Genomic DNA, 26,426 nt, shown 5'->3' on the forward strand with positions numbered 1-26,426 from the left:
AACTGGAAGAATGCAACTACCTTTTGTATTTGCATTACATGTTTTTATTCCTCGTTCAAGTAGTTTTTGCATATTGCGAAGCCGTCTTATTTCTTTTTTAATCAATGCTATTGGCATTTATATTATTATGAAATAAAGAATCTACGCAAATAAACTAAGCATAAATTAATTTATAACGATCATTCAACAAAGCTGGGGAAAAAATTAGTATGTTGTAAAACCGCGTACTAAAATACATAAACAGCAATAATAATATAATACATTTTGAAAAAATAAAAACATACTCAAAAAAGTAATAAATAGTAATAATAATTCATATTCTAAAAGGGCGTATTAAAAAATATATATAATAAAATATATAATAATAATAATACAAATAACAATAAAATACATATTCAAAAATGTTCTCTCTCTTTTTTTGAGATAATACAGGAAAACTTCATATCTCTTGAACTTTCACTTAACTTTGTACAGACATTAGGTATTTTGGAAGCAGGAAAGGTGAAAAATTAACGACGTCTTCGCCGGGAATCGAACCGCGGACCTCTGGAATACCGGCTCAGCGTACACCACGAAGGCACGCCAGGAAGGCGGGAGAAATACCTTATAACTTAAATATTAATGCATTTTCAAATTGCTTCTTTACTGAATTCGGTAAATCCATCTTTTATGCATATTAGTTACATTAAAACTGAGATGCTAAAACTTCGAATTAATGTTTTTAAATCGATAATTACAGATAACACTGTAAGTATACCAAGAAGCATGATTCTATTTTACACAGAACGAGTAAAACTATTCATTTACTCAATCCTTTTTGGATTAAATTTGTAACACATATTTTAAATCCTGGCAAATGATCTGGCTGCATGGGAATTTCCATAGCTTTTTCCTATTTGTAATGTGAATACGAGACTAAAAAAATCCTCCACGAAGACCAAGGGAGGAAGTATTCCAGCGCTTAGCCATAATCTAATAATAAAATGTAATTATATCCCTTCTAGTAGTATTAAAACTAAAAAACGCGATTCTTAAGTACTACTATGAAAACAGAAAATTTTGTCTGACTAAATGATCACAGAACAAAAAATGCTCTTTAATAGGATTTTTTAAAAATCGAATAAGAACAGATTCTGGCGTTTAGAAAGGTGTTTTGAATTAAGCATTGGAGCTTACACGCATGGATTTAGTATGAGTTTAACATGCATTCACTATGCGCTTTAGCGTTGGAGTACACATTTGTGTTAGGTAGTGCATACACCGGTGTCAATTTTTAATGTCTGAAAACCAGTTTTGGAGATGAACGTTACGCATCAAACTGTAGATATTTTTGATTACATTTTCTTAAATCATAATTCTCAAATCATAATTCTTTAGGAAAGTGAAGTGGAAAACCGCTGTTAGAAGAAATAGTTTTTGAATTGAAATTGTCCAGAATTGAATCGAAATTGTTGTTATGATAAGTTGGAAAGTTATCCAGATATGAAAAAAAAAATGGCCTTCAGTCAGAAACAGATTTTCAATGCGATTTGTCGCCTATTTAAACTGCATAATCTGTATGGCCGCTTGATTTAACGGAAAAGCACAAAAATTTGGTTCGAATAGTGGTATGAATAAGATCATTCTTTCTTCTTACTTATCTGAGTGTTCTTATCCCAATTTGATTCGGATTCAAAGTATATATAGGAAAAGAATCTCAAATGAACATTTTATTAATTGTATCCGAATGATGGAAACGAAATAGTCACCACAATTTGACAAAAGATTCCGAAGGGAAGTTGTTAGGTGCTACTCTTTCTACTCAGTATTTTGTCTAATTTAAATGCATTACGATTACTAAATATTATTTGTTATTAAAATTATATAATTAAAGATTTATGTTTTCTGAAAATCTAATGCAGTATTTTACTTTAAGTTTGCACATAATACATTTTTGCATTTTGAATCTTAGTTAATAAAATACGTAAGACTGTAAAAATACTTTAAATAAGTAAGTTTCTTCCTAAATAATTCAATTTTTCAATTAGCTCAGATATTTAATGCCCTAGAGCTTAGTGATAAATTATATTTAAAAAATTCTTTCCCTCATTTATAGACGTTTCAAAGCATTTCCTTATTGCAATAAAGGAAATATTTCTTTTCGGTCTATATTTTATTGGTCTAAATAAATTTATCATAAATAACGTTTTAATTCCTCATGAAAAGGATTTTATTATGGTTAATTAAGCCTAGAATGAGCAAAACATGAAAGTTATCACCCCTAAATAATACGCAGGATAGGTTGAAAGTACTGACATACTGACTTATCAAATACTGAAAGCTACAGATGCATTATAAGCAGTGGTTGTTAAAAGTAATAGTCCCGTGCAATTTCCAGCTGAAACATATTTTTTTTTTCTTTTCATGCTTCAAGATGGCTATGAAGAAGTAAATGTAACAAACATTCCATTCCATTATAATGATCTATTCAGAGGTACCCAGCATCTGAATTTCATGAAAATGCTTTTTGCACCATCAAACAGAACGACTACTTTGTTCAATATAACTACACTGGCACAGAACAAGTCAAAGGCCTCATTTTATTTAAACCATAATCCCAATTTCATGTCAGTCCAGGATACCGAAAATTAAACTCAGTGTTTCCAGAATTCAAAAACCATTCAATTTCACATGGTTTTGACCTAGTGGAGGATATTGCACGGCACGTAGTTAATAATAATATAAGATTAAATCATCGCTTTCTGTTAGTCTAGCAGCTTGAGTTACTATTCTGTGATAATCCTTGGTAGTTTGATGCTACACTTTACTGTGATCTTCACAATCAACTGAAAAAAATTGCCATGTACTGTATTTTACTGTGCAGCCTTTATGTCAGTATCGTAATCAATGAGCTACGGTTGACCAGCCTTTGCTATCTGACTCTTAGTCTGTTGATCTTTCAGTAGTTAGTGCCCTAGTTTTGTTGAAACTTCAGAGGTAGAAAAACACACCCACTTTGAGCTACATTTCCTATCAAATTCTGCATTAGATTGTAATAAATGATCAGTGTTCAGAGGCCTTATCCATGCGTCGCTGGTGAGCCTATCCAATTAGGTAATTATGTCTCAGTTACCCATATTCATCGGTTGTAATGTCATTTCAGCATGCCGTATCATAATATTTACTATTTTATAGCTTGCATTTAGCTTGGGTATGTTCAGAACTTAGTCTTCATATCCTATATTTCTAATGCTTTAATCTTTTGCTAACGTACGATTTTTCTCTTTCGTCGGGGAAAAGAAGGAAAAAAAACCTCCTTCGGGAGAATTTTAACAATTCTTAAAATTAATTATTAATATGCTTTCCTATTTTAATGAATCTATTTAATACAAACTGCTCCGTACGACTAACAATGTTACTCTCAAACTTTGTTTTACTTATTATTTTAGAATTTATTTAATATCATAGCAAGAAATATCATAGAAGAGAGCAAATTTAAAAGCATTCATTTATCCCAGTCTGTAAAATTCTCTTTAAAATATTTTTAGCGAAAACATCTTTTGAGAACTTCCTTTTCTTCGTGAGGGAAAAAAGGCTTAGGGTGGCGTGATACTCAAAACTCCAGTCCTTGAACGACTGTTTGAGTCGAGTCAGAACGAAGAACTGGACTGGCAGCATGACTGGCGCGGAAGATTAGCTTGGATGCGGATGCAGGATTTGCCTGAATTAGCCAGGCAAAATGTATTTTCTGCAGTGTATATATAAACGTAAAGACATGAATATACGTAAATATCAAAGTGGTATGCTAAATATTCTATCGATAAAGAACGAGACTCCTGAGGACCAATCACACAACTGCATGAAAGTAATTAAAATTTTTAATTACGTCTTCGTTCTTCTCCCCGCTACCTGTTCTGAAATTAATATGCAGTTCCGTGTCATCAAGAAATTTTAATCCTAAGATAATATTACCTCGCAAATTGTTCATTCATAAGATAACAGTAGTCTGCGGATTCCTTCCCCTATAGAACGGCACCCTATGTTTTTGGTCCTTCGTTTTGACGTTTATCTTCAAACAGTGTATGCGTTGGCAACACGCATCCTGCGTTGTTATACTTTTGTTACAACAACTTTAAATAATTCAACTGTTAGAATGTTTTAAATTAATAATTTTTTTTAAATTTTTATTTCCTCTAAAAAACTACACTACGCTTTGGTGTCCAGTGCGCATAACGTCCTTTAAAAACTAAACTTCATATGTAAATGCACTTACTGAGTTACCTGGGACAACTCCATGTTCTTTAATAACACCTTATTTAATTGTACTTGAGAGGATTTCTCCTTATCGCGTGGTTAATGACTTCTAAACACGATTCCCCTGCTCTAGGCCATATTACTTGCTTTTTTCAAGCACCCACTTTTTGCTTATTCTTCACATCTTTCTCGGCAGACATTCGCACGTTGCTTACTTGACCAAATATTTCACTGCTTAACATTCAGAATTTTACCTGCAATTTTGTTTATTACCTCTACCATTAATTCTTATCACCATATTCATTGCTGAAAATATCGCATCGCTCTATCTATCTCTGAAACTATTACCGGCTGTAACAGCATATCTATTCTCTGCCAACTAATTACAGTACAACCCCAATTATACGAATTACGACTATCCGAATCGCTGATTATCCGAATCGCATTCAGAATTTAAGAAATAAATTAAGAGATTTTATACATTAAAAGGAGCAAACCTACACTTTTAACCTTCATGTCATTGTTTGAAAATGAAAATGGAAGTTCTTCAAGAAAATCAATGCAGCAACTAAAAAAAAAAAAAAAAAAAAAAGAAAGAAATTGAAAATTTGAAGATTTGGTTTTTGCAACAAGGTTCTATGGGAAATCCAATCTCGGGTTCGATTCGTTGTGAAAAAGCTAAAATCTCAGCTCAGAAGTTTGGTTGTTCATCCTTTAAAGCAAGTAACGACTAGCTAAGAAATTTTAAGTACACGCATGGTGTCCGTCAGACAGCTTATTCTGACAGAGATATTCAGCAAGCAATAACTTTCAGCACTTGTAAGTACTGTACAGTACGCTATATAACATGTACGTAAAAGTGTTGCCTTTTTATTTTAATTAATTAAAACCTCTTTTTTTTTAAAAAATAGTTTTTTCTCCCATTTACAACATACTGTACATACAGTAATTAATTCAAGTGTATGTAGACCCTTTCTTCGGAAAAATCCAATTATCCGAATAGGGTCCAATCCCAATTGATTCGGATAATTGGAGCTCTAGTGTACTTTCACTGCTGACTTGAAAAATCACTAGTCTAATCGAATTTTGTATTTTAACAAAACCTTGCATTTGAGGTAACAAGCTATGAAGAATCAATTAAATAACCTCAATATCCGGATTCTTTCAGTAAACAGCTTTAGAATTTAAATTTTCTCTAAAGCAAATGACTATAAATTTTCGTTGCCATGTTATTCTTTCCATACAGTTCAGTATCTAAACAAGCTCTGTCTCATACTGAGGTCTTTATCTGTTATGCTTTAAATACTCTGAACTTGTATGCCTCACGGTACGCCATTCAGTTAATAAATTTTCCTTATGCATTTAAGGCAATTTAAAACTCAACCTTTTCAATGCAAAAGCTGCTACATACAGCTTCTGCGTTTCACACTTGGATACAGGCAAAATGATCATCTAGATCTTATTAGGATTTGTTCAGAAAGTAAAGCTAGTTATATCCCTGTATTTCATAAATACTCATAAATTCAATTAATTACCATATAAGGTATTTTCTCTCTCCTTTGTGCGTGACTTCGTGGTGTAAATGGAAGCGCACTCGATGCACATTTGGGATGTCCGAAGTTCGAATCCCGGCAAGGGCATTGCTCACATCTCGAGCATCAAAAGGTTCCTACGGACTCTACAACCATATTTTGCCCTAACCTAAATGATCACAAGGTATTTACTGCCTTTTAATATAACATCATGACCGGTTCTTTTCAAAGTTTTTATCTTAGGAAATGTAGCCAATGAAATCCTATAATGCATAAATAAATACTCTGATTGAAAATGAGCTGACGACAAATTTTCAATTACAACTTAAATCATCAACGCATTTTGCTTCCATCATAGTCATAAATGTACTTAAGTACATTAATCTACTGAAAAGGAAAAATGAATAATTGAAAAAATATAAGCTAGAAAGAAAGGATATGATTTCTAAATTATAATTAAAAATAAAATTATATTTTTTCGTAATTAAAGGAGTATGAAATCAAAGGGCATTAATGCCTCTTTTCCATTTAAAGGTTTTAGGATATTAATTTCGAAGCCTCTTGCATATGGATATTAAATATCAAAAGAGAAATTATTATAGCGAGTACTTACAATTTTTTACAGTTTATCAGTTTTTCATTAAGAATATCTAATTAATGTTTGCTTTTTGCGCATTAAGTCTGCATTTTTCTGATTGTCAGTCGTAGAATGGCTCCTTATTTTGTTAAAGGAAAAACACCTCAACGTAGTTTATCATTATTATTTGTATATTTCACACTTTTTTTATAATTGCCAAGGAAAGTTTTATACATTTCAAAATATTGTTCATGATAAAGGAATTACATTAATAGATATATGAATATAATCTTAATTTCCTTTATCTATTTTGTAACTTCAGATTTCGTTTCAAAAATCAAATCAAAGCAAATACAAAATGATGACATTTAAATTAATTAACTTTGATCTTGAGAAGTATTTATACAATATTTTAAATGAATTTAATGACGTTATTTTATAAGGTAGGATATATCATAATATAAATTTAATACTAATGTGATAAATGAGCGCAAATAATATGGAAATATTAAAACACACATAGTTATATCTTTATTAAACTGGGGAATGTTCTGAAAACAACTGCATGTAAAAATTTGTACCTTTCTGCAAATAAAAAATGTATATGTTTAATTTATTTGCTAAAAACAATTATTCGAAATGTAAATTTTTGGGGTATAGTTTCATTTTAAGAAAAAAAATCTGAAAGTTGCTCCTTACTTAAATGTGGTCAATTTCTGTGCATTACTGCAGCCGTCTAATGATGTGAATTTGGGCTAAGATCTACGTGATCTTTAGTTTAGCTTAGCAGTTTTCAACCTTTTGACAAAAATTGAGAACCTTTAATATCACCACTACAAAGTTCTCACTAGAAAGTTATGCTCAAATCTCATAAATTTACGAGTGTTAGAGAAAACATTCAATCAGGATGTTGGGGTTTTAATTTTAAATTTAATAGTTAAAAATACTTTGCTTCTTTGCGTACCACCTATTTTTCTCTTGCGTACCACTGGTTTAGAACCACTGGTTTAGCCAATATTTAGGCATAGGAATTGAAATAATTCATTTTCTTAAATTAGCTTTTAAATTAACACTCTATATTATTTCTCAGGTAGAAAAACAAAAAGGAAAAAAAAATCCTATATCAGAAATCCAGGTCATTCTAGACATATTTTCAGTAAAATGAATAACAGAAAATTTTACGTCTATAAATTTTACAACTTTAAACATAATGAAAGATAAATAGAAAACTGTGAGCTCTATAAAAAATTAAAGTGTAATATAAAGGGGGGAAACCCACTCTGAATGAAAATACGAAGATGCTTGAAAGTCAGTTTTCAATGATGCTGTAGATGTTTTTATGTCATAAGATGGTTATAGATCAAGCTTTTTTGGGGGGGTGGAAAGCTTTCATTACCGACGTAATCGAAAAATTCATTTCACGCGTGCTTGAAAGAAGAATGCAATTCTGCTTATAATTATATCGAGATATGTTTCTTTCAATATCAGTTTATAAAGCTCAGTGTCCTATCTTTTCCTTGAATGACAAAAGCATGCCGTTTTGCTAAACATACGGTTTTAGTTGGACAGCATTGTGCTAATTGAAATATCATTACGCACTTTATTCGTGATGCAATAAAAATTTGAAAACATCGAAATATGACAGAAAATTAATGACACTGGTATTACAGACCAGTGATATTAGTTCAAAGTATATTCCTACGGAAGCTACGCTCCGCCGGAGATGTCGTTCTGAATCTTTTCTGGACGCAGTTCTGGAACGCTTGAAACGGATTCACTTTCAAATGATCTGCTATAATTTTGTGGATGCTGTCCACAGATCAAAACGGCGAACTTTTAAACGAATTTTCAACGTTAAGAGAAAGAAAAAGTCTCATAGACTTTAACCTGAAAATCAGAAGAGTTTCCGGAAGTTTTTGAATCCAAGTCTAACTTTCAGTACTGCAGATCACTATGTTGTGCAGCATCCAGATGACACGAATTCTTGACTGAATGGAAACAAATGTTTTCCTGAACCTTTATGAGTGCCTTAGAATTAATGATAACTTATGGTTTGTCTCTGAGACACGAATTCCTTTTGAATATATCCTGCCTATCGAAAGATCAAATCATCATTGTTGTGATTTTTGATTTGCTTATCTTTTTGTGAAAAGTAGTGAGTTGCGCACTCACTGTCTATCTACGAGAACAGCTCTAGCCACAGTGCCTGGCGGGTAGCGGTCGCTATAGCAACAGAGCTAGTATATTTCAAACAGGGGCGAACCAAGGGTTGCTTTATTGTTATTTTGTTTTGGGCAACTGTTTGCAGAGGGGGAAAGAGTTTATCATTCGTCTTCAAGATAACCCTACGGAAAATGGGTCAAGACTGGTTTCTACGGCAACAGACAGCTTCAGACTAACTGGCGAGAGCTTTCCTTATGATAGACAGACTGTAATAAAAAGACCAGGATTCATTACTGATTCTCTATGGATGCCGCCCCGGACAGAATAGCAATTAGTGACACTGGCTGCCGTATCGTTGGGCACGGGTTCAAATCCTGGGAAAGACCTGTGATATTTGCAAACATATACTGTTTGTATTGCCCAAGGGTACTTAAACTGCCCAACTGAAAGTTCTCTTGAGACATGGTAAGCCATGAGTGGTGGAGACAATGGATCCGTCCGGCAGGGGGTACTCGATCAAAATTAGGGTGGAGTCGCACAATTAGTGTTGTGGGAAATATACACGTAATTGTATTAGTGATTCTGATGTCTCGACGATTTCTTCCTGTGCTGTCACTTTGGATGCGTTTTCAAAGGTTTGTTGTTTAACTTATGTTGAAGGTGTAAATTATGTTTTAAGGTTTAATTCATGTTTTTGACTATTTCTCTGCTTGAATATGACGGCTATCGGAACCAGCTTAAGGATTTACTTAGAGGATTAAATATTTGGGTGAAAACTTCTTACTGTGAACCTAAATCTAATTTTTAGTTTTAGTGTCATTGATACGAATTTTATAAAATATTTCATGAACTAACAACTCATACAACTCATAGTCTAAGTTTCGGCCACTTCCAAATTGTTTAAAACGAGAATAGCCTTCACATCAAATTACTGAAGAATTTCAGCCCTTTGCATTAAAACGAATGATTACAACAATTCTTACAAGCCAAAGCAATACACAAAATTAGTCAAAGCAACATCTTTGTGCTTGGCGCAGATTTTAATTAATAAATTGATATGAAGATTCCGATTTCGAGGGTGAAAGGGACAGGTGCCCTTTCATCAGGAGCCATCAGAAGCAACGAAATCTGCAACGAATTTACATTAAAAAGCTTTATCTCGTTTAGTTCATGGCTTTAATCTAATACTCCCTAACGTCTTTAAAATTCTAAATTAATTTTCTTTAAAATTTATGAGAAACAGATGGTGCTACCTTCTCGTTCGCTTTACTCTTTTGCTTTTGGTATAAATACAACCATAGCTTCTACTTTCGAGGCAAATTTCTTTGCTCCTGAGGAAGAGGGAGCTGCACCTATTTGCCTGCGAAATTGATAGAGTCTTAATTAAAATCTACGTATAACACAAGGATGTTCTTTTGCCTAATTTTATGACATACAAAAATTATAAAGATTTTAATAACATGTATAAATATTAAATGTTTAATTAATTAAGTATATTTGAAACGTATAAATTACTAACATTATACAAATGAAAAGTTAATAAACTTAGTAAAATAGAAATTCCGTATAACTTTCTTGTTTTTTGTTTTGAACCTGCATTAGTTACTGTTAGTATCCTCATTTTGTAAATAAAGGAGCTACACTGAAAATTTAAGACCCTTTTTAGAAGAAACGAATAGTTTAAAAGCTTTCTCATTTTTTAAATCTCCTTATGAATGTTAATCTGTTGAAGAGAAATAGCTTTAATGTATTTGAATGATAAAATAATGCTGTTCCGGTTTGTATATTTAACTGTGATATAAGATAAATCTTGGCGTTAACACCAGTCTTTAGACTTAATAAATTCAGAGCTCATTTTCTGCCCTGTAAACATACTTGGAATCTATTTAGATAACATAAACTGCTTATCGCAATCGCGGAGATTAATGTAAAACAACAAAATATGTACATACATTTACATCTATGAGAAAGTATCTTGTTTATAGCTATGTGATAATTACAACTAGATTCTGTCAACATTGTAGCTGTCAGTAATTACAGTAGCCATGGCCTCATGCTTGTTCATTCATTTAATACACATTGCAAGAGTCGGTCTGTGCGTTGCTTTAATTACAGACATTGTTCCAATTCATTCATTATTTTAAGTGCTTATATTTATTTAAACGATATAAAGGTATCCAACTGTAATTACTACTTATGATGTGTAGAAAATATTCATGAAGGCTGGTTTATTTTCTTAATTGCTGTTTTCACAGTCAGTCAGGAAATTTTTATAAATGAAGAAGTAGAGTAGAGAATTTTATAAGGACAATTTCAGCTGATGTTGACAGATTTTAAAATGAAAAACATAAATTTTTATATGGTCTTCATGAAAACAATGGCAATATGCTTTATTAAGTTAATACTAAAAACTCCATGATTTTACTTGCAAATTTCTCAGAGAGGTATATTCAATGGATAGGTATATTTAATGCATGCACAAGTATATTTAATGGATTATTTCAAAGGCCCACCTACCAATCAAATTATTATGTTTACAAATATTTAAACAATGAGCAATGATGAAACTGCGGTTACTATGGTAAAACTGAAGTTGCGGTTATTTTTCTTAAATTTGTAAGTAATTAATTTAGAAATCAAATAACAAATATCAGGGTTATGTTTCAAAATTTTCACAGGACTAGTTTCGATGGTTTTACCGAAACATTATCCTCAGCTTCAAAACGCAAATGAACGAAATAAGATACAGTGATTAGATAAGATAAGATAAGAAAGACTAGACAGGAGTTAAGCTACTGGCACCATCTGTTGATGAAACGAATACAAAAACATAATTGCACCAAAATACGAGGTGCACATATACATGTTATAGCAGTCCTATATACGAAATTTCAACGTTCTGAGGCTACTCGTTTTTGAGTTATGCGAGATACGTACATACGTTCGTACAGACGCCACGAAAAATTCTCTTCAGAATTAATTTTAAAGCAGTTTTATAATTTTTTTTGAAGAAAAAGAGTATTTTATTCTGTCCTTAAGTACAGATATCACGGAAAAACATCGTTAAATTGCATTCGATAGCGGTCAAAATGGATATTTTCGTTGAAATATGCTGCCTCAAACTTTTCGCGATTACAATACTTCCTTTTTACTTCGTACAAGGGAAGGAAAAATCTGGAACTTTTTAGGGGCAGATTCATTATCTTTCTTTGAAAAATGAGGGTCTTAAAAAACTAAACATGACTAAAATATATGGACTGGTTTGTGTTGAGCTGTCATCTACTATAAATAAAGAAGGTTCAGAGTAACCTATAGAAACCTATAAATTATTTTTCATTCAATTTTTCTGTGCGTACAGAAGGAAATTTTTAGGTGTGTCTAGACCGGACACACTGTGCAGCAGAGGTTTAAAGTTCTCTATATATGTGTGATGTGGTAGTTTTCGCAACATGTTTGTATACTGACAGACATTCTACTCCTTGGTTACAGCAAGGAACGCAAGTCGAAAACGTCGTCGTGCAAAATATCGTGAAAGAAAAGAAAGTAAGGGAAAAAATCGCAGTTCTAAACATCATGGTACAAAATACGGTTGTCGAAAATAAAACCGCTTGAAAACTTCGCAATTTAATTAAAGCAGGTATAAATTATTGTATGACGATAAAAATCGCATAATGCGTTTTTCAGGCCTTAAAAATTGTAAATACAAATAATAATTTGTGACGTGTATAAAGCGCTGCAAAACTGTCAAATTTAATTGCTAGTTTGAGAAATTCATATGTAGCTGAATAAATAATAGCATATTTAATGACCAATGTACTGTATACGTTGTTCTCAAGTTTTAGAAAATCTTTCCATGCGATCTGTTCTTTCATTGGCATGAAAATCACATCAATGCCGAGGATATTTTATTTGAGAAAAGCACTTAAATTCGCATTTTTCTGAAGCAAAGCTTTTATCATACATGTTAGATTCCTGTTTTACTTGTAGTACGTTTGTTTTATTTACGCTTTCTGACTGGATGCATAATCGAGGCATCCCTGAAAGACAAAAAAACGCAAAGCATGATTAGAAATAGTACGATAGGACTTTGTAATTTGGAGAAGAAAAGGCCTCAATTTTAACCCCTTAATCTACAATGACGGGCATAGCCCGCGTACGATGGTCGGGCCAAACCTAATTTTTACGGGCATCAAGACAGTATTTTGATCATTATATTTTTAGATGTACATCAATAGCTGCACATCACAGCAAGCTTTTAGGGGCAGATTCATTACCTTTCTAGAGTTATTTAGTAAAATCCAAGTGAATGACGTGCAAATAATTTTAAGTAATGTCTCTTTTCAAGACCTACGGTACTGAATTGTATCACACACAGACATCATCCTAACAGCTCTTCCTTCTTCAACATTTGACTTATTCTTCAGAGATGTAAAATAATACTTATTAATTAATAACAACCTTCTGAAATGAACTATGTCATAATATTTGCAAACGTTGCTGCGAAGGAGAAAATTTCCGTAAGATAGAAAGGACATCGAATGAAGAGCAATCGCCACTCATTATCAAAATCCAATTTCCAAAGTGCGATGTATCATTTTCAGATTTATTTTCAAAAATGTATAAATATAATGAATATTGAGAATGCAGTAGTATATACTACAATAGAATATTACTCATCAGTCAGTGCTTTATCTTACAAGAATAGTATGACGAGACAATACTTGTTTGCTATTTGTGCATGTTCGGTGTCCTATAACTATTTATCTACTACTATTATACTTCTATTAATCGATCTGGAATAATGTTTATGCTCTTTTTTATCCTGATGAAAGATAAACACAACATAAGAACACTGTTGACTAGTTAAACATTATTTAGGTCACTAGTTAAACATTGACACTAGTTAAACATTGAGACTAGTTAAACATTATTTAGGTTATGTTTTTAATACGCAGTAATTGTTTTAGTATCTGTTTATAGCTCAGTAACTATTTTTGTGACTCTAACTCAGTAACTGTATGGTAATTTTCACCACCATAGCTCAGTAACTGTTATAGTTAATTTCCACAAATATTTGTTCACCTGTGAAACAAAGAATTTCTATAAAGTAATGCAGAAGTTAGCAGTTAACGCACAAATAACCCGATAAACTAAATTAAGCTAACCGAATTAATTCTCTTTGCTTATTCCTTTTATCTTACTTAGTGTTTCGTTGGAAAACTCTTCACTTTGAATTTAATGTAAATTCATTTCTACCTCATCGCGCATTATATGTAAACAGATAAAGTACACAAATTATTAAACTAAATAATGTTCTCACACTTTTTGGAATGATAAAGTACTAAGAACAATGAAAAGTTTAAATAAAAAGACTTAATCATTCAAAAATTCAAATAAATTTTTGATGCTTTTTGCTAACTGGTAAATAGTAGTTTTAAGATTTTATTTTACTTAATTTAAACGATTTCTTTTTCAAAGAACTTGCGATTTCAACTTTTTCTTTAAACTCGAGAAGAAAAACAAAATGTAATCAAACAGATCTTCTGCACCTGGACTAATTTATTCACGACCTTAAAGTTTATTTCTTTAATGCGGATTTAAAATGTGCATCCTTCCACGATAGATTAAAATGTTCGCTCTTCCGTGAATTATGCAATCGATGTTGAAAGCTGAGATAATTTAATTATTCATCTTTATACAAAATATAATTCATTGCGCAATGCTCGAAATATGAGTTACTTTTGTTTTCTGCCCAAACGACTCGAAAATATTTCTAATTAAGAATTAATAACTTCATAAAATATCCAGAATGGAACTTCATACTTAGAATTCGGAAGTTAATTACACGTAAATTATATATAAATATGTAAGATAAAAATTATATAAATCAAACTTAACTTTGCAATTCCCCCTCTCTATTCTAAAAATCGCAGCTTTTCTGGACTGTGGCATTACTAGATCAATATCAGTCCATCTTGCATGGCTTGCGTAACGCTGATGACTTAGCTAACTCGGAACCTGAACTCAAAATTTCGAGAACTGAAACCTTTCTGACCTAAACCAAAACCTTCTCTTGGTGAGCCTCCATATTTCATAACTGCGCTCTTTAACTTAAGCTCTTTTGCAGTCAAGATGCTACTTCGTTCCGTTCGCTTTGTCGTGCCGCTAACAATGCCATTATCTAAAATGTGATAGGATATATAAAATTGCCTGGCAAGTTTTATGCGCCCATGATCATGCGTGATGAAAGATTATTAGTTCGTTGTGTTTTTTGATAATTAGTTCGTATCCAACAATAAAAGTTATATTTAATTCGGCCACGTCTGTCTACAAGCTTTTCCTTTGAGTTTCACCTTTCTAACTATGCAGTAAAGTCTATAACGCAGAGAACCATCGTTAGTCTGTTGCAGCTTAATTCAAGCCATCTTATTACACGCACACACACATATCTATATATAGATGTATAGATATGTAAGATAAAAAAATGCAAATAAAAATTATAATTCAAAATGCCTCTTAATAGCACATTTTTAATTTGGGCACTTTATAATAACTTTATCTAAACTGCGTCATATCTGAAAACGTGTTCCGCATTATGTCATCTTGAAACTACTGCATTGCCTATAAGTTTTAGCCAATCAGATTAACGAAAAATTTTACTATAAATACTGTTTCAATCCTACCCCCACCCTCTTTCTCTGCTTGTGCTTGCTGGCTGAATGACGTCTGTTGCTTTGCTCCTTGTATTTAAAATGTAATGCGCCATCATCAAAATGGTGGGGTGCAAATTGGCCCCCAGTGGGAAGTGCCACAAAAAATAAAGATATATTTGGAAAATCAAGTGATTTTTGTGATTCTTTAAAAGTTCCCGACTGCCAAACTAAATTTTATCATTACATATATATTTAGTAAGGTATAACAAAATACGATAGCTGCTTTAAAAATAATTGGCGATCTCAAAATTAACGATTCTAAAATGTATGCTCTTCCCTAAATTAAACTGTTCTCCTGGATTCGAGATCTTTCTATGTTACGTAATGTTTTAATGCAGATGTCTTTTGTCCAACCAAATTAATTGTAAACCAACATTAATTCGAACTGAAACTATTGATTCTCTCCGTTTCTTCCTCTGTTTTGCAGCGTTCTCTTTCGCTTTCGCCTTCCTGCTGGCAAGACGCTGCTGTTCTACGCTGCTGCTTATTTGCCTAAGGTAACGTCTTACTTTAAAAAGGAACTTATTTTATTCAACTAATGTATAATTATTAATTAAAAAATATTTTATTCAACTATTATTAATTAAAAAATATTTTGTCTGCAAAAAAAATTATTTGTTATGCGTCAAAAATAACGATTGTGATTCTTCAAGCTCAGTTGTGCTAAATGCGTCATCATGCTTTTCTACTTAGCCCTACCTACAGCCACGACGATCTTCTCAATCATCTGCATAATATCGACTATTAATTTCGTTTTGGCATTTTGCGTCGATTAACGATAAGCGTTGTTTCACTTTTCAGATTGTTGCCACCAATTATTATCACGCTGTATTATATTTAAAGAAATTAAGTAAAGAAGAATCTGCATGAATGTATGTATGCTTCTAGCATTGTGAAAAAAGGATGGCACCTAGAGCCATCGAATTTTGAGTAACGTAATCCTCCACCCTAACATGTGCCCTGGACGCCCGAATTATGAATTTGAAATTTGTTTTATTATCTATTTCATATTTTGTAAAACGTTAACGAAATTTTGATTAACAAACTCAATGATTTCAAAGTGAGCAATGGCAACATTGTACCGGGGAGGGGATAGAATTATCTCCAGCGCCTATCGGAAATTCTAAAGATATTCTGTTTTTAAATATTTTGAGATATTCCTGTTGAATTTTTTTTGTTTAAGTGCGGAGAACATAATATTTAATAAATAAATATAACACACAAAATGTTAAAAGAACGCTCCTTCAAGCATAATATAAAATCTGAAAGCTTTCAGTTTTCTATTTATTTATTTACTAATTTTAATTTTATAGATAAACTGCATTTTAAGTTAGTCTCATTTTGCGCAGATGAACTGAACCTTCAGGCTTGGATTTCCGACAGAGATGATTTCCTAGCCGATTCGCAAACTTAGACGTAATGATGTAGGGGTGCTGATAGCGTAGCTAGAAATATTGTTTTTCGTAGATGTTGATCCATAGTGGATAACACATTTGCTAACCTAGGCATATTATATATATTAAATATTCATCTTTATTTGAATAATTATTTTGTGGCCACAAACAAATTGGCACACTAATTGTGTCTTTTTACGAATGTTTACATTTTTGATATTTTTGCGATAAGAAGAAAATAGCACGACAGTATCTTAAGGCGAGAGAAGCAGAAGCAAAGTGCATAGTTATTTCAATGTGGAAGTTTATTAACAGAAAAGGTTTTGGTTTAAGTTTCGGATTAGTTAAGTCATCAATCATCATTATGTAAAAGTCATATATAAATTATTATAACAATGCTGCAATCCAGGAAAAGTTAATTCTAGTTTTAGAATAGAGAGGGGAAATACTCATGTTAAAATGAGGAATTAAACGTGTATTGCTAATTTAAGATATACTGTTAGTTTAAATATTTTTATCTTATATATATGTATGTATGTATGTATCACCGTTGATCCTATAATACGTTTTTATAAAAGCTTAGTTTCTGAGGTGCTACAGAGAGCTTCTTAGCTTACAGTTAGCGGTGTTAATTAACGATCGCCTAACAGCACTTTTTGTGATTTTTCAGATTCCGAAAGTTGTTTCTTAAACCCGAGTATCGATTCTAAGACGTAAAATAATAAAGGTGAGAGATGTATTTTGTATCTTATTTTTAATATACTTACTTATACTTATTTATGAATTTCATTTTCTTTCTTACCACTTATGATTGCTAATATATTTTAGGAGTTAGTGTTTAGATGTACTTTATATATATATATTTATTTTCTGCTTAAGAAATCTTATTAATGTGAATAAACTCAATGGGTAATAATGTAAGAGTTAAATATAAATGGTACAATTTAAAAAGCAGCTGAATGGAGGAAGTTTTGAAAAATGATTTTATTGTATTAAAATGATATTTCATATTTCCATATCTTAATACGTTTCACGTGACGATCAATATATTAATTAGAGATTAAATAGTTATGAGGATATCAGCGCTTGATTGAGGAGAAAGATTTATAGAATGGCGACCGAGACTATTGGACCTATTAGAAAGCATTTGAAAAATTTTGTTGCTCTCACATTACATTTACAACAGTTTTTTCTCCATTTTTCCACTTCCGATCTTGTTTGACTGCTTTATACATTTCACTGTAAAACCTGCAATGAGAAATTTTGTACCCTCTTACTTTGATGCCCTCAGTGAGTGTTTATTTTACTTGATAGTTAATCCCGCTCTGCTGGGTCTTAGGCTTAGCGGGGGCTGAAAATCTGCCAAAAATAATTTAAACATGCTGTTTCCCTATTAGGGACATATAATTAACAATCCCCAATGGAACCTTTTGCCTAGGGCATGAAAATACAGTTTGTCTTTTTATGATAAGTGTGAAATTTAAGAGAATTTGTAGAGACTTCGAATTTCACGAAACGAAATTTGCTGAGAAAAAACAAACTAATAGTAAATCATACAAATATTTATTTATTTATTTATTTTTAGTTTAAAAACAACGTTAGTGCTCTCATTTAATAAATCCAAGACTTTACTGTTTAAAACATTATGAAACATGTTAAAATTGATTGCATTAGATGTGATTGTTTATCTACTGATATAGGTAAAATAGTAAGCAATTAAGATAATTAAATGGATTTTTCAACTAAGATGAATTATTATTGATCTGAAAATTTATTTCATTAAGTAAACCAATGAATTTAATGAAACATTTGCTATACAATATTGTCAAATTACTATTAAGAAGGGAATATGTGCTTAAAGGGACCATTCTGTTACCGAAGCAGCATAACTTCAAATTTGAAGATAAATGAAATATGTTCTAACCCTTAAATTGGAGAATAATTTCGTTCATGATTCGAAACAGGATTACAGTATCAGCTCAGGGAACCCCCCCCCCGAAAAAAAAAAAAAAAAACTCTCACATACGATTAATAAAAAAACAGTACTTGTGGCGCCATCTATTGTGTATTACAAAAAATAAAAAAGCAAACATTAATAGTATATAATTTCTAAACACTTTTAGAAGAGCAGGATTCGTTAATTAAATCTGATAGATTTTTGAAAGCGAAAGGTTTAGAGGAAATTTAATGTTCCAAATAAAATAGCTTTCTGCAAAATTTACTTATTTAACATTTAGAGGTTAAAAAATATGCGATGTGTACCTAGAAAAAATATTTTAATAATGAATTCGATGACTCTGGGGTGTTAAGAAGCCCACAGACAGTCATTTTCATTTGTTGATTTGCTTTACATTGAATGAAAAAAAAAGCATAAGATTTTTCATAGATATTCATACCTTTATTTTAAGAAACGCAATTCAGTCGGTTTACTTATTTAATAAAGCAAACTATTAATAACAGCATAACAGTCTCACCTGGCACATTGAATCTATAGAAACGAGCAATATTGATGAATATTATTCAATGCAACATTGAAAATTTCGTTATTCTTTGTCGGTTTGGACATTGGTGGTGAAGAATTTGTTAAAATCGTGAATGCTAATACTTGAATTTTGGATTTAATTTGCGAAATAAGCTAGCTCTATGCGTCTTTTTAAGATTTTTCATGTATAATGTGAAAGCAAAATCAATGTCCTTTAGTTATTTATATGAAAGCAGCATACCTAGGCACACAGACACTTCATTAGTATTTTTTCATAAATAATTTCAGCTAAGTTTATTCTTTAAATTTTTAGTCCTTTAGTTTTGCTTTTTTGCGTCGGAAACTTATAAAAGGCGTATCACTTTTCAAATCGAATCCACCAAATACTATCACCCCGTATTATGTTTGAAGAAATTAAATAATGAAGAATCGCATGAATGTATGTATGTTTCTCGCATTGTGATGATAAAACAACGGTACCTAGAGCTATCCAATTTTGAATGACATATTCCTACTGCGAATATGGCCAACCGAAAGCCCAAATTTGAAATTTGGAATTTGTTTTATTATTGATTTCATATTTTGTAAAATTTTAACAAATTTTGGTTAACAAATTCGACGATTTAAAAGCGAGTAATGGCAACACTCTACGCGGGGGGGGGGGACCTTTCTATTTCCAGCGCGCGGAACTGTGTATCAGAAATTCTAAAGATATGCTAATTTTAAAATTACTTTGCGACATTGCTTTTGAAGTGAATTTTATGGTTTAAGAGCAAAGAACATGATATTTAGTAAATAAAAGTAACACACAAAACGTTAAAAAACGCCTATTTGAAGGTAATTTAAAATCTGAAACCTTTCAGGTTTTTTTTTTTTTTTTTTTTTTTTTTTTTTAAGCGAGTATTGTTTTTACTAGAACATGGCAAAACAAGTAGTTAAAATGAGATTTCTGCAACTTGTTGCCAATTGTACGGAACACAAAATCAGCAACGCATTCTGAGCTGGATAAACCCTTAAGCAATATAAAGGCCATCAAAAATATTTCCCTTTGTCCGTTTTACCTTGTAAACCATGGTGTTCTTTGTAAGCCAAACCAGAACCGAGAAAGAGAAGGAATGGAGAAAAAAAACCTGGCGTAAATATGTGTTTGGGCATCATAATGTTTTAAGTGCTCAGGACCTCTAAAAGTCTTAATGCGACCCTGATGTTAATTGAAATATGGAATATGCATTAATATGAAGTTGATTTATTCCCCTCCCTTTCGCATATAGAGGTTTCCTAGCATCTTATACAGACAGTAATGAGTAAAATGTTACTTTATGTGGAATAAAAAGAAGAAATAATACTATTGCGAAGAATCTGTATTAATTAATACATACACTAATTTGTTTATAGTTTTTACTGAATAAACTAAGGAATAGGTAATCAAAATATGGCATCGCGAATTTAAGAATTAAGAAGGATTTAATTTTTATTTGGGTGAATGTTTTCACATTTTTTTTTTTTTTTTTTTTTTCTTTTCTTTTTTTCTTTTTTTAGTCCAAAGGGCCAATTTGCCCTGAAAAACTATTAACTTCGTTTTGGCATTTTGCGTCGAAAACTTTAAAAGGCTGCATCACTTTTCAAATCGTTGCCAGCATACATTATCGCCCTGTCTTATATTTAAAGAAATTAAATAATGAACAATCTGCTAAATGTATCATGTTTCTCCCATTGTGATAAAACTACGATACCTAGAGCCATCAAAATATGAACAGTGTAATCTTCTATAGAATATGAGCATGTGGAAGCCTAATTTGAATTTGAGATTTATTTTATTATAGATTTCAAATTTTGTAACACTTCAACGAATTTTTGATTAAAAAAACTGAACGATTTCAAATGGCAACAATGTAAACATTTTCAATGGCAACACTGTACGTAAAAAACATTTTTATCTCCAGCGCGGGAGACTCTTTATCGAAATTCTAAAGATATGCTCATTTTAAAATTAATTTGCGAAATTGCTGTTAAATTGAATTTTATAGTTTGAGTACTTAGAACATGATATTTAGTAAATAAAAAAGTTAACACACAAAACGTTAAAAAAACGCCCTTCGGGCGTAATTTAAAATCTGAAACCTTTCAGATTTTTTTGGGGGGGTGAGAAACACTTCTGTATAAAGTTTAAAATTAGATAGAAAAGGAACCTTAGTTTCAGAAGAAAGGGAGAAGAAGTTTGGCAAACTTATTTATTTTTTCCTAGAAAAGAGGGACTGGACGAGAGGGACCTCTCCAAATCCATAGTTTTTTAATTCAATATATACGCCATACTTAAGGATGTCTTTCGTATTCTCTGTGCTATTATAGGCCATTCATGTTGTAAAAGCGTTTGCATGACGCTTTATTAAAATTGTAATCAAGGAACTTTTTTAAAGCACATATAATATGAATGACCGCATTTTACATTTCTTTCTTCCACCATGTACTGAGATTGGAAAGTTAAAAATCTATGACCTTTATATAAGAAAAGAGCGAACTACTGGTACTGCATTTTAAATACTCCAAAAGTAAACCATAAAAGGGCTCAACCGGGATTTGAACCCGGGACCTCTCGCACCCAAAGCGAGAATCATACCCCTATACCACCGAGCCACGCAGAAAGCTTCCCAAAATAACATTACAGGCATTACTACAGTAGTCTGATATTTTGATTGTTGATTTAATAGTTTTGTTCAACTGCTACGTATGCTCGTTAAAGATCGACAAGTGACGGCGTTGCTCGATAAGGATAGGACATTCCAGCCCAGGCTTCATTCAAGCTGAACGTTTGTTCACGGACAGCATTCGTAATCTGTTCTGCAACATAGAACATTGTGTGAGAAGCAAAGAGAAGACGATTTGCTAGAATCTGCTTTATTGAAAGTCCACAATATAAAACAGGCTCAACTACTTTTAGCAGTATTCAGTTCTATGATATCTGCCTTATATCAAATATATATATTATATATTTATATATCAAAGCATTTCTTTTTCCTCCTACTTGACACATATTTTTTTTTCCGTTAATAACAAAAAGACATTAAAAGCTGCTTTAAATGTAATTAATAATTTTTTATCCTAATATTGTGGAGGGATACCTATATTACATAGGAAGGGATGCCTTCGTGGAGGATTTTCTAAGGGAACTGGCTCGTATTGGCCTTATACATGGGGAAACCACGAAAACGATCACGCAGACAGCTCGTATTACTTCCATTTTGATTCAACACTATATATGGTTTTCACTCTCATGGTCTCACAGTTTTACCATCCTTTTACTGCGCTTTCGCTAAAGTTACCTTGGTCAACTCTCTCTCTTTGGCAATAACTGTATTTTAATTGGTCTATGCTAGCAATAGAGCCTAATCTAACAACCTGAAATACTGAACGTCCGAAATCCAGTACATTTAGAAATAATTACTTCTATATAATCACGAGGTTCTACCAACGGCCGAGCATTTAAGTAGCTGAGCACTGGTAGTGCAGTCCTTGGTTCGAATCCTGCGAAAGGGATGTCTGGTCATTTTCATGGTTTAACCATACGAAAGGACAGTTTTACTTAGAAAGTCCTACATAAAGGCATCCGTCCCCTTAAACAGATAGCCCTTGAGTGTTTTGCCATAATCAAATAAACCACACCATATTATCCGAGCTTCGGAAAATATGTAAGTATAGTCTTTGAGTCAATCAACTCTCCTAAAGCCTAAAGAGAATTTAACCCTAAAGAGAATTTATTTACGGGCCAATATTTATTTAAGATCAGGTTAGTGCGAAGATATAAAAATGGACAATTTAGGAGCAAAATGTGCAAAATTTTCATTTACGCTATAGACGACAAATAAACGCGCCAGTAAATTTGTTTTAGCTCAAGCTTGAGATAACGTAAGCTGCTAAAAACTTGCTGCATTTACCTGTGTAAACGTACCGTACACTCCAATGTGTAAGCATACATCTGCGCGCATATGCATGTTAACACACATACACAGAAAGGATTTTGTGCAGTTACTGTAACACGAAAATTTATGCGCTTGCTTTTTTAAAAAAACTTAAGACTTCCTGAAAACCGATCTAAAGTTTAACTTTGGCTTTAAGGTGTCTAAGCAGCATATAAGAATTATCGTACAAAATTTTCATTTCCACTTCACACTGATCGGATAATCGAGGTTCAGTTCGTTTCCATAACAGAAACCATTTAACACGTTTCTTACTTTAAATCTTTGCGTCATATTTTATGTAAATTTCCACTTAAATTCTTTCACTTTGAAGTAGAAAATGCGGAGGGATAAGCGAAATATCCAAAAATAAATCGATTAGTATTTACTCATTTAAATCCCAAAATTTATATTACTCTGAGAACATAAATCTTTATTATTATTTCAGATTATAATTTTTGTTTGTTTGTTTAATTGAGCTTGAGTTATCTTAATAAACAGAATGATGCTTACGCTGAGGACTTCTTACAGAAAATGATTTTTATTTATGTCACATGTGGCGAAGAGCACAAAAACGTCCATGCAAATAGTTGGTTTGCTAGGATTAAAATCCAAGTTGAATAATTGAGTAAAAAAGTATTCTAAATTTCTGCATTTCATCGCTAAAAAGAACTTTCCAGATACAGAATAATAAAAATACTTTCATCCTTAAAAGTTAATGTGATGGAATGGACTGACTGCGTTGAGTGTTGTTTTGTCGTTCGTCTTCAACACAAAGAAAATTAATACTAGCCTTCCTCAATAAATTAATTTGAAAAAAATAAAAAACCAAGTTTTTATTCGAAGTGTTTAATAAATAAAACTAAACACATAAAAATAAATAAAAATCTGAAAGGTTTCAAATTTTAAATTACGTCCGAAGCGGCGTTTTTTTAACATTTCGTCTGTTACCTTTATTTATTAAATATCAGGTTCTTCGCACTTAAAGCATAAAATTCAGCTCAAGAGCAATATCGCAAAATAGTTTTAAATTGAGCATATGTTTAGAATTTCCGATACACAGTCTCGTGCGCTGGAGATAAAAATGTTTTTTCTGTACAACGTTGCCATTGCTCGCTTTGAAATCCTTGAATTTGTTAATAAAAAATTTATTAAAGTTCTACAAAATATCTAATCGATAATAAAACAAATTCCAAATTTCGGCTTCCAGATGCGCATATTCGCAGTAGGATTACGTCACTCAAAATTCGATGGCTCTAGGTACCATTGTTTTATCACAATGCGAGAAATATACATACATTTATGCAGACTTTTCATTATTTAAATTCTTCAAATATAATGCAGGACTCTAACATTTGGTGGCAACAGTTTGTAAAGGGAAACGGAGATTTATAGTGAACCAACGCAAAATCGCAAAACGAAAACAATAGTCCTTCAGTGACAAAATCCATTTTTAGTCCAAAGGGGCTTTGGACTAAAAATGTTACTTTGCAATGACAGCTAAAACCTGTAATCTCCAGCTGCTAATAATTTCACAGATCCCCGAAAAAGTGTTTTAAGTGGTCCGCAGAAAGCGCGTACGCAACAACACTTTTGTAAGTACGATCGCTAAAAGACCATAATTTACGTCGAATTACGGATTATTAGACTGCAGCACATGATCAATCACGCTTGTCAGATTGATCCGATCTTCAGCGAACGGACATTGTAGATGTGACAACATCACTGAACATACGTGTTGCAAATTCAGACAATCGTTTCGAAAAGATTCTGTAAAATACCGCGCTATAAACGTGATAACACCACCAAAAAAGTGGGAAAAAGTCCAGGATTTTAGTATCTCATATTAGGATTCATCTGCGATTCTGCACATATTTTCGAATTTTATAAATAATCGATACAAGTTTTGAGAAATAAAATACAAATATTTTACTTGGATCAAAACAGAAAGTATTCAGTAATTGATTCCTCATACAATAAGCTTTAAACCACTCGCCCGAGGCACAAAACTTAGTGGTTTGTAGAATAATCGATATAAATTTTAAACGATAAAATACAAATATTTTGCGGGATTAAAACAATTTTCAGTAGTCGACTCCTCATACAGTGCCTGTTAGAAAAGTCGTACGGGACACAAAAATGAGTGTTAGTAGAATAAATTACTAGTTTCTATTTCAACTTGGGTTAGAACTTAAATTATAAACATTTTTTGCTGCATTGTTTTAAACTTTTTTCCTCGAATTCCATTGCAGATATATTTCTCATTCAATTAATTCAGTTTTCCCTTCGCTACAAGACAAAAATACATAAAAACTCAAAACAGCTTCATTAAAAACTGTAAAATACAGAAAAACCTAAAACACCAAATATTGTTGAAAACAGTTAAGAAAATAATTTTTACAATTAAAATTATAGTTTCTACGCAAAAACAAGCCAGCGAGCAGGAAGTCTGATTTTTAAGTATACAAAACTAAGTCTACCTTAGGCCCCACCCGGCAAAAAGACACTGAAGTTGGTGCAGAATCAGACTAAATTAACTGCTCTAATAAGAGTTTCAAATGTAAACAAATGATGGCTTCATTAGGCTTAGTAGCACTTAAAGAACTTTTAAATTGTTGATAATTCTACAGTTTTTGCATGCAGATTAACTAAAGGCATAAAAACAATATAATTCAATCCCTTTTAAAGCAAAAATTTCACAATTTACCAACATATAAGAATAAAAAATCTGAGATCACCGAGCCGGGTAACAGCGTATATAAATACTTGAATTTAATAAATATTCTCTCATTCATATAAAGATAATTTAAATTTTAAATTAGGACCATTAAATTGTATACTGTTACGAAATGTACAGGCGCGGTAAGATAGCTTCCCTGCAAAGCAGTTTTAGGGTTGCCAAAACATGGCAAGGGAAAGCAGAGTTGCCACATTTGTCGACAAATCGCCCAATTGGCGATAAAATCGGCGATATGCCATGGACGAATGGAGAACCTTCTGGAACGAATTCTTACCGGTTTAGCCCAGAATGTTCTCGAAAGTCAGCCGAAAGCTATATAAACCCTGCTGGTCCGCAGTCAGTTAGTGTGACTAAGTGCTTCATCGAGTGCGTGTTAGTGTGTCTCATCTAGTTCGTCCGTGCGGAGACGATCGAGTTGACAACCGGCCAGCGAGTGCCGAGTGGGTCGTCGAGTGCATCGAAGAGTCTCTTAGTGCACCGTCGAGAGAGTGTGTTAAGATCTGTGAACGACTGAAACGAAGGGTCGGGAGCTGTATTCTGGGGCTTTGCAGTTAAGCTGTCTCCACCGTTATTGCCTGACAGTGTGAAGGCTGTGTCACTGATTGTTCCAGTGTGTTTATAGTAGATCTTCGATGACTG

At 32.3% G+C, this 26,426-nt stretch overlaps 1 protein-coding gene and 1 non-coding gene across 2 annotated transcripts in view; one reads left to right on the forward strand and one right to left on the reverse strand.

Annotated features, from left to right (window-relative positions):
- The first annotated feature begins 8,967 nt into the window (after positions 1-8,967).
- The window catches only part of LOC118205376 (uncharacterized), a 32,162-nt gene continuing 14,703 nt past the window's right edge, over positions 8,968-26,426 (forward strand). The window contains exon 1 of the mRNA XM_085810245.1: positions 8,968-9,140. Within this exon, the coding sequence (XP_085666371.1) occupies positions 8,968-9,140 (173 nt within the window). The remainder of the gene's footprint in view (positions 9,141-26,426) is intronic.
- TRNAP-UGG (transfer RNA proline (anticodon UGG)) lies at positions 21,657-21,728 on the reverse strand. Its single transcript has one exon. It is a non-coding gene; the product is annotated as a tRNA-Pro (tRNA).

Source organism: Stegodyphus dumicola, chromosome 2 (assembly GCF_044657685.1).
Source record: "Stegodyphus dumicola isolate Sdum_Otavi_A_Nest chromosome 2, ASM4465768v1".
In the NCBI taxonomy this organism is placed as follows: domain Eukaryota; kingdom Metazoa; phylum Arthropoda; class Arachnida; order Araneae; family Eresidae; genus Stegodyphus; species Stegodyphus dumicola.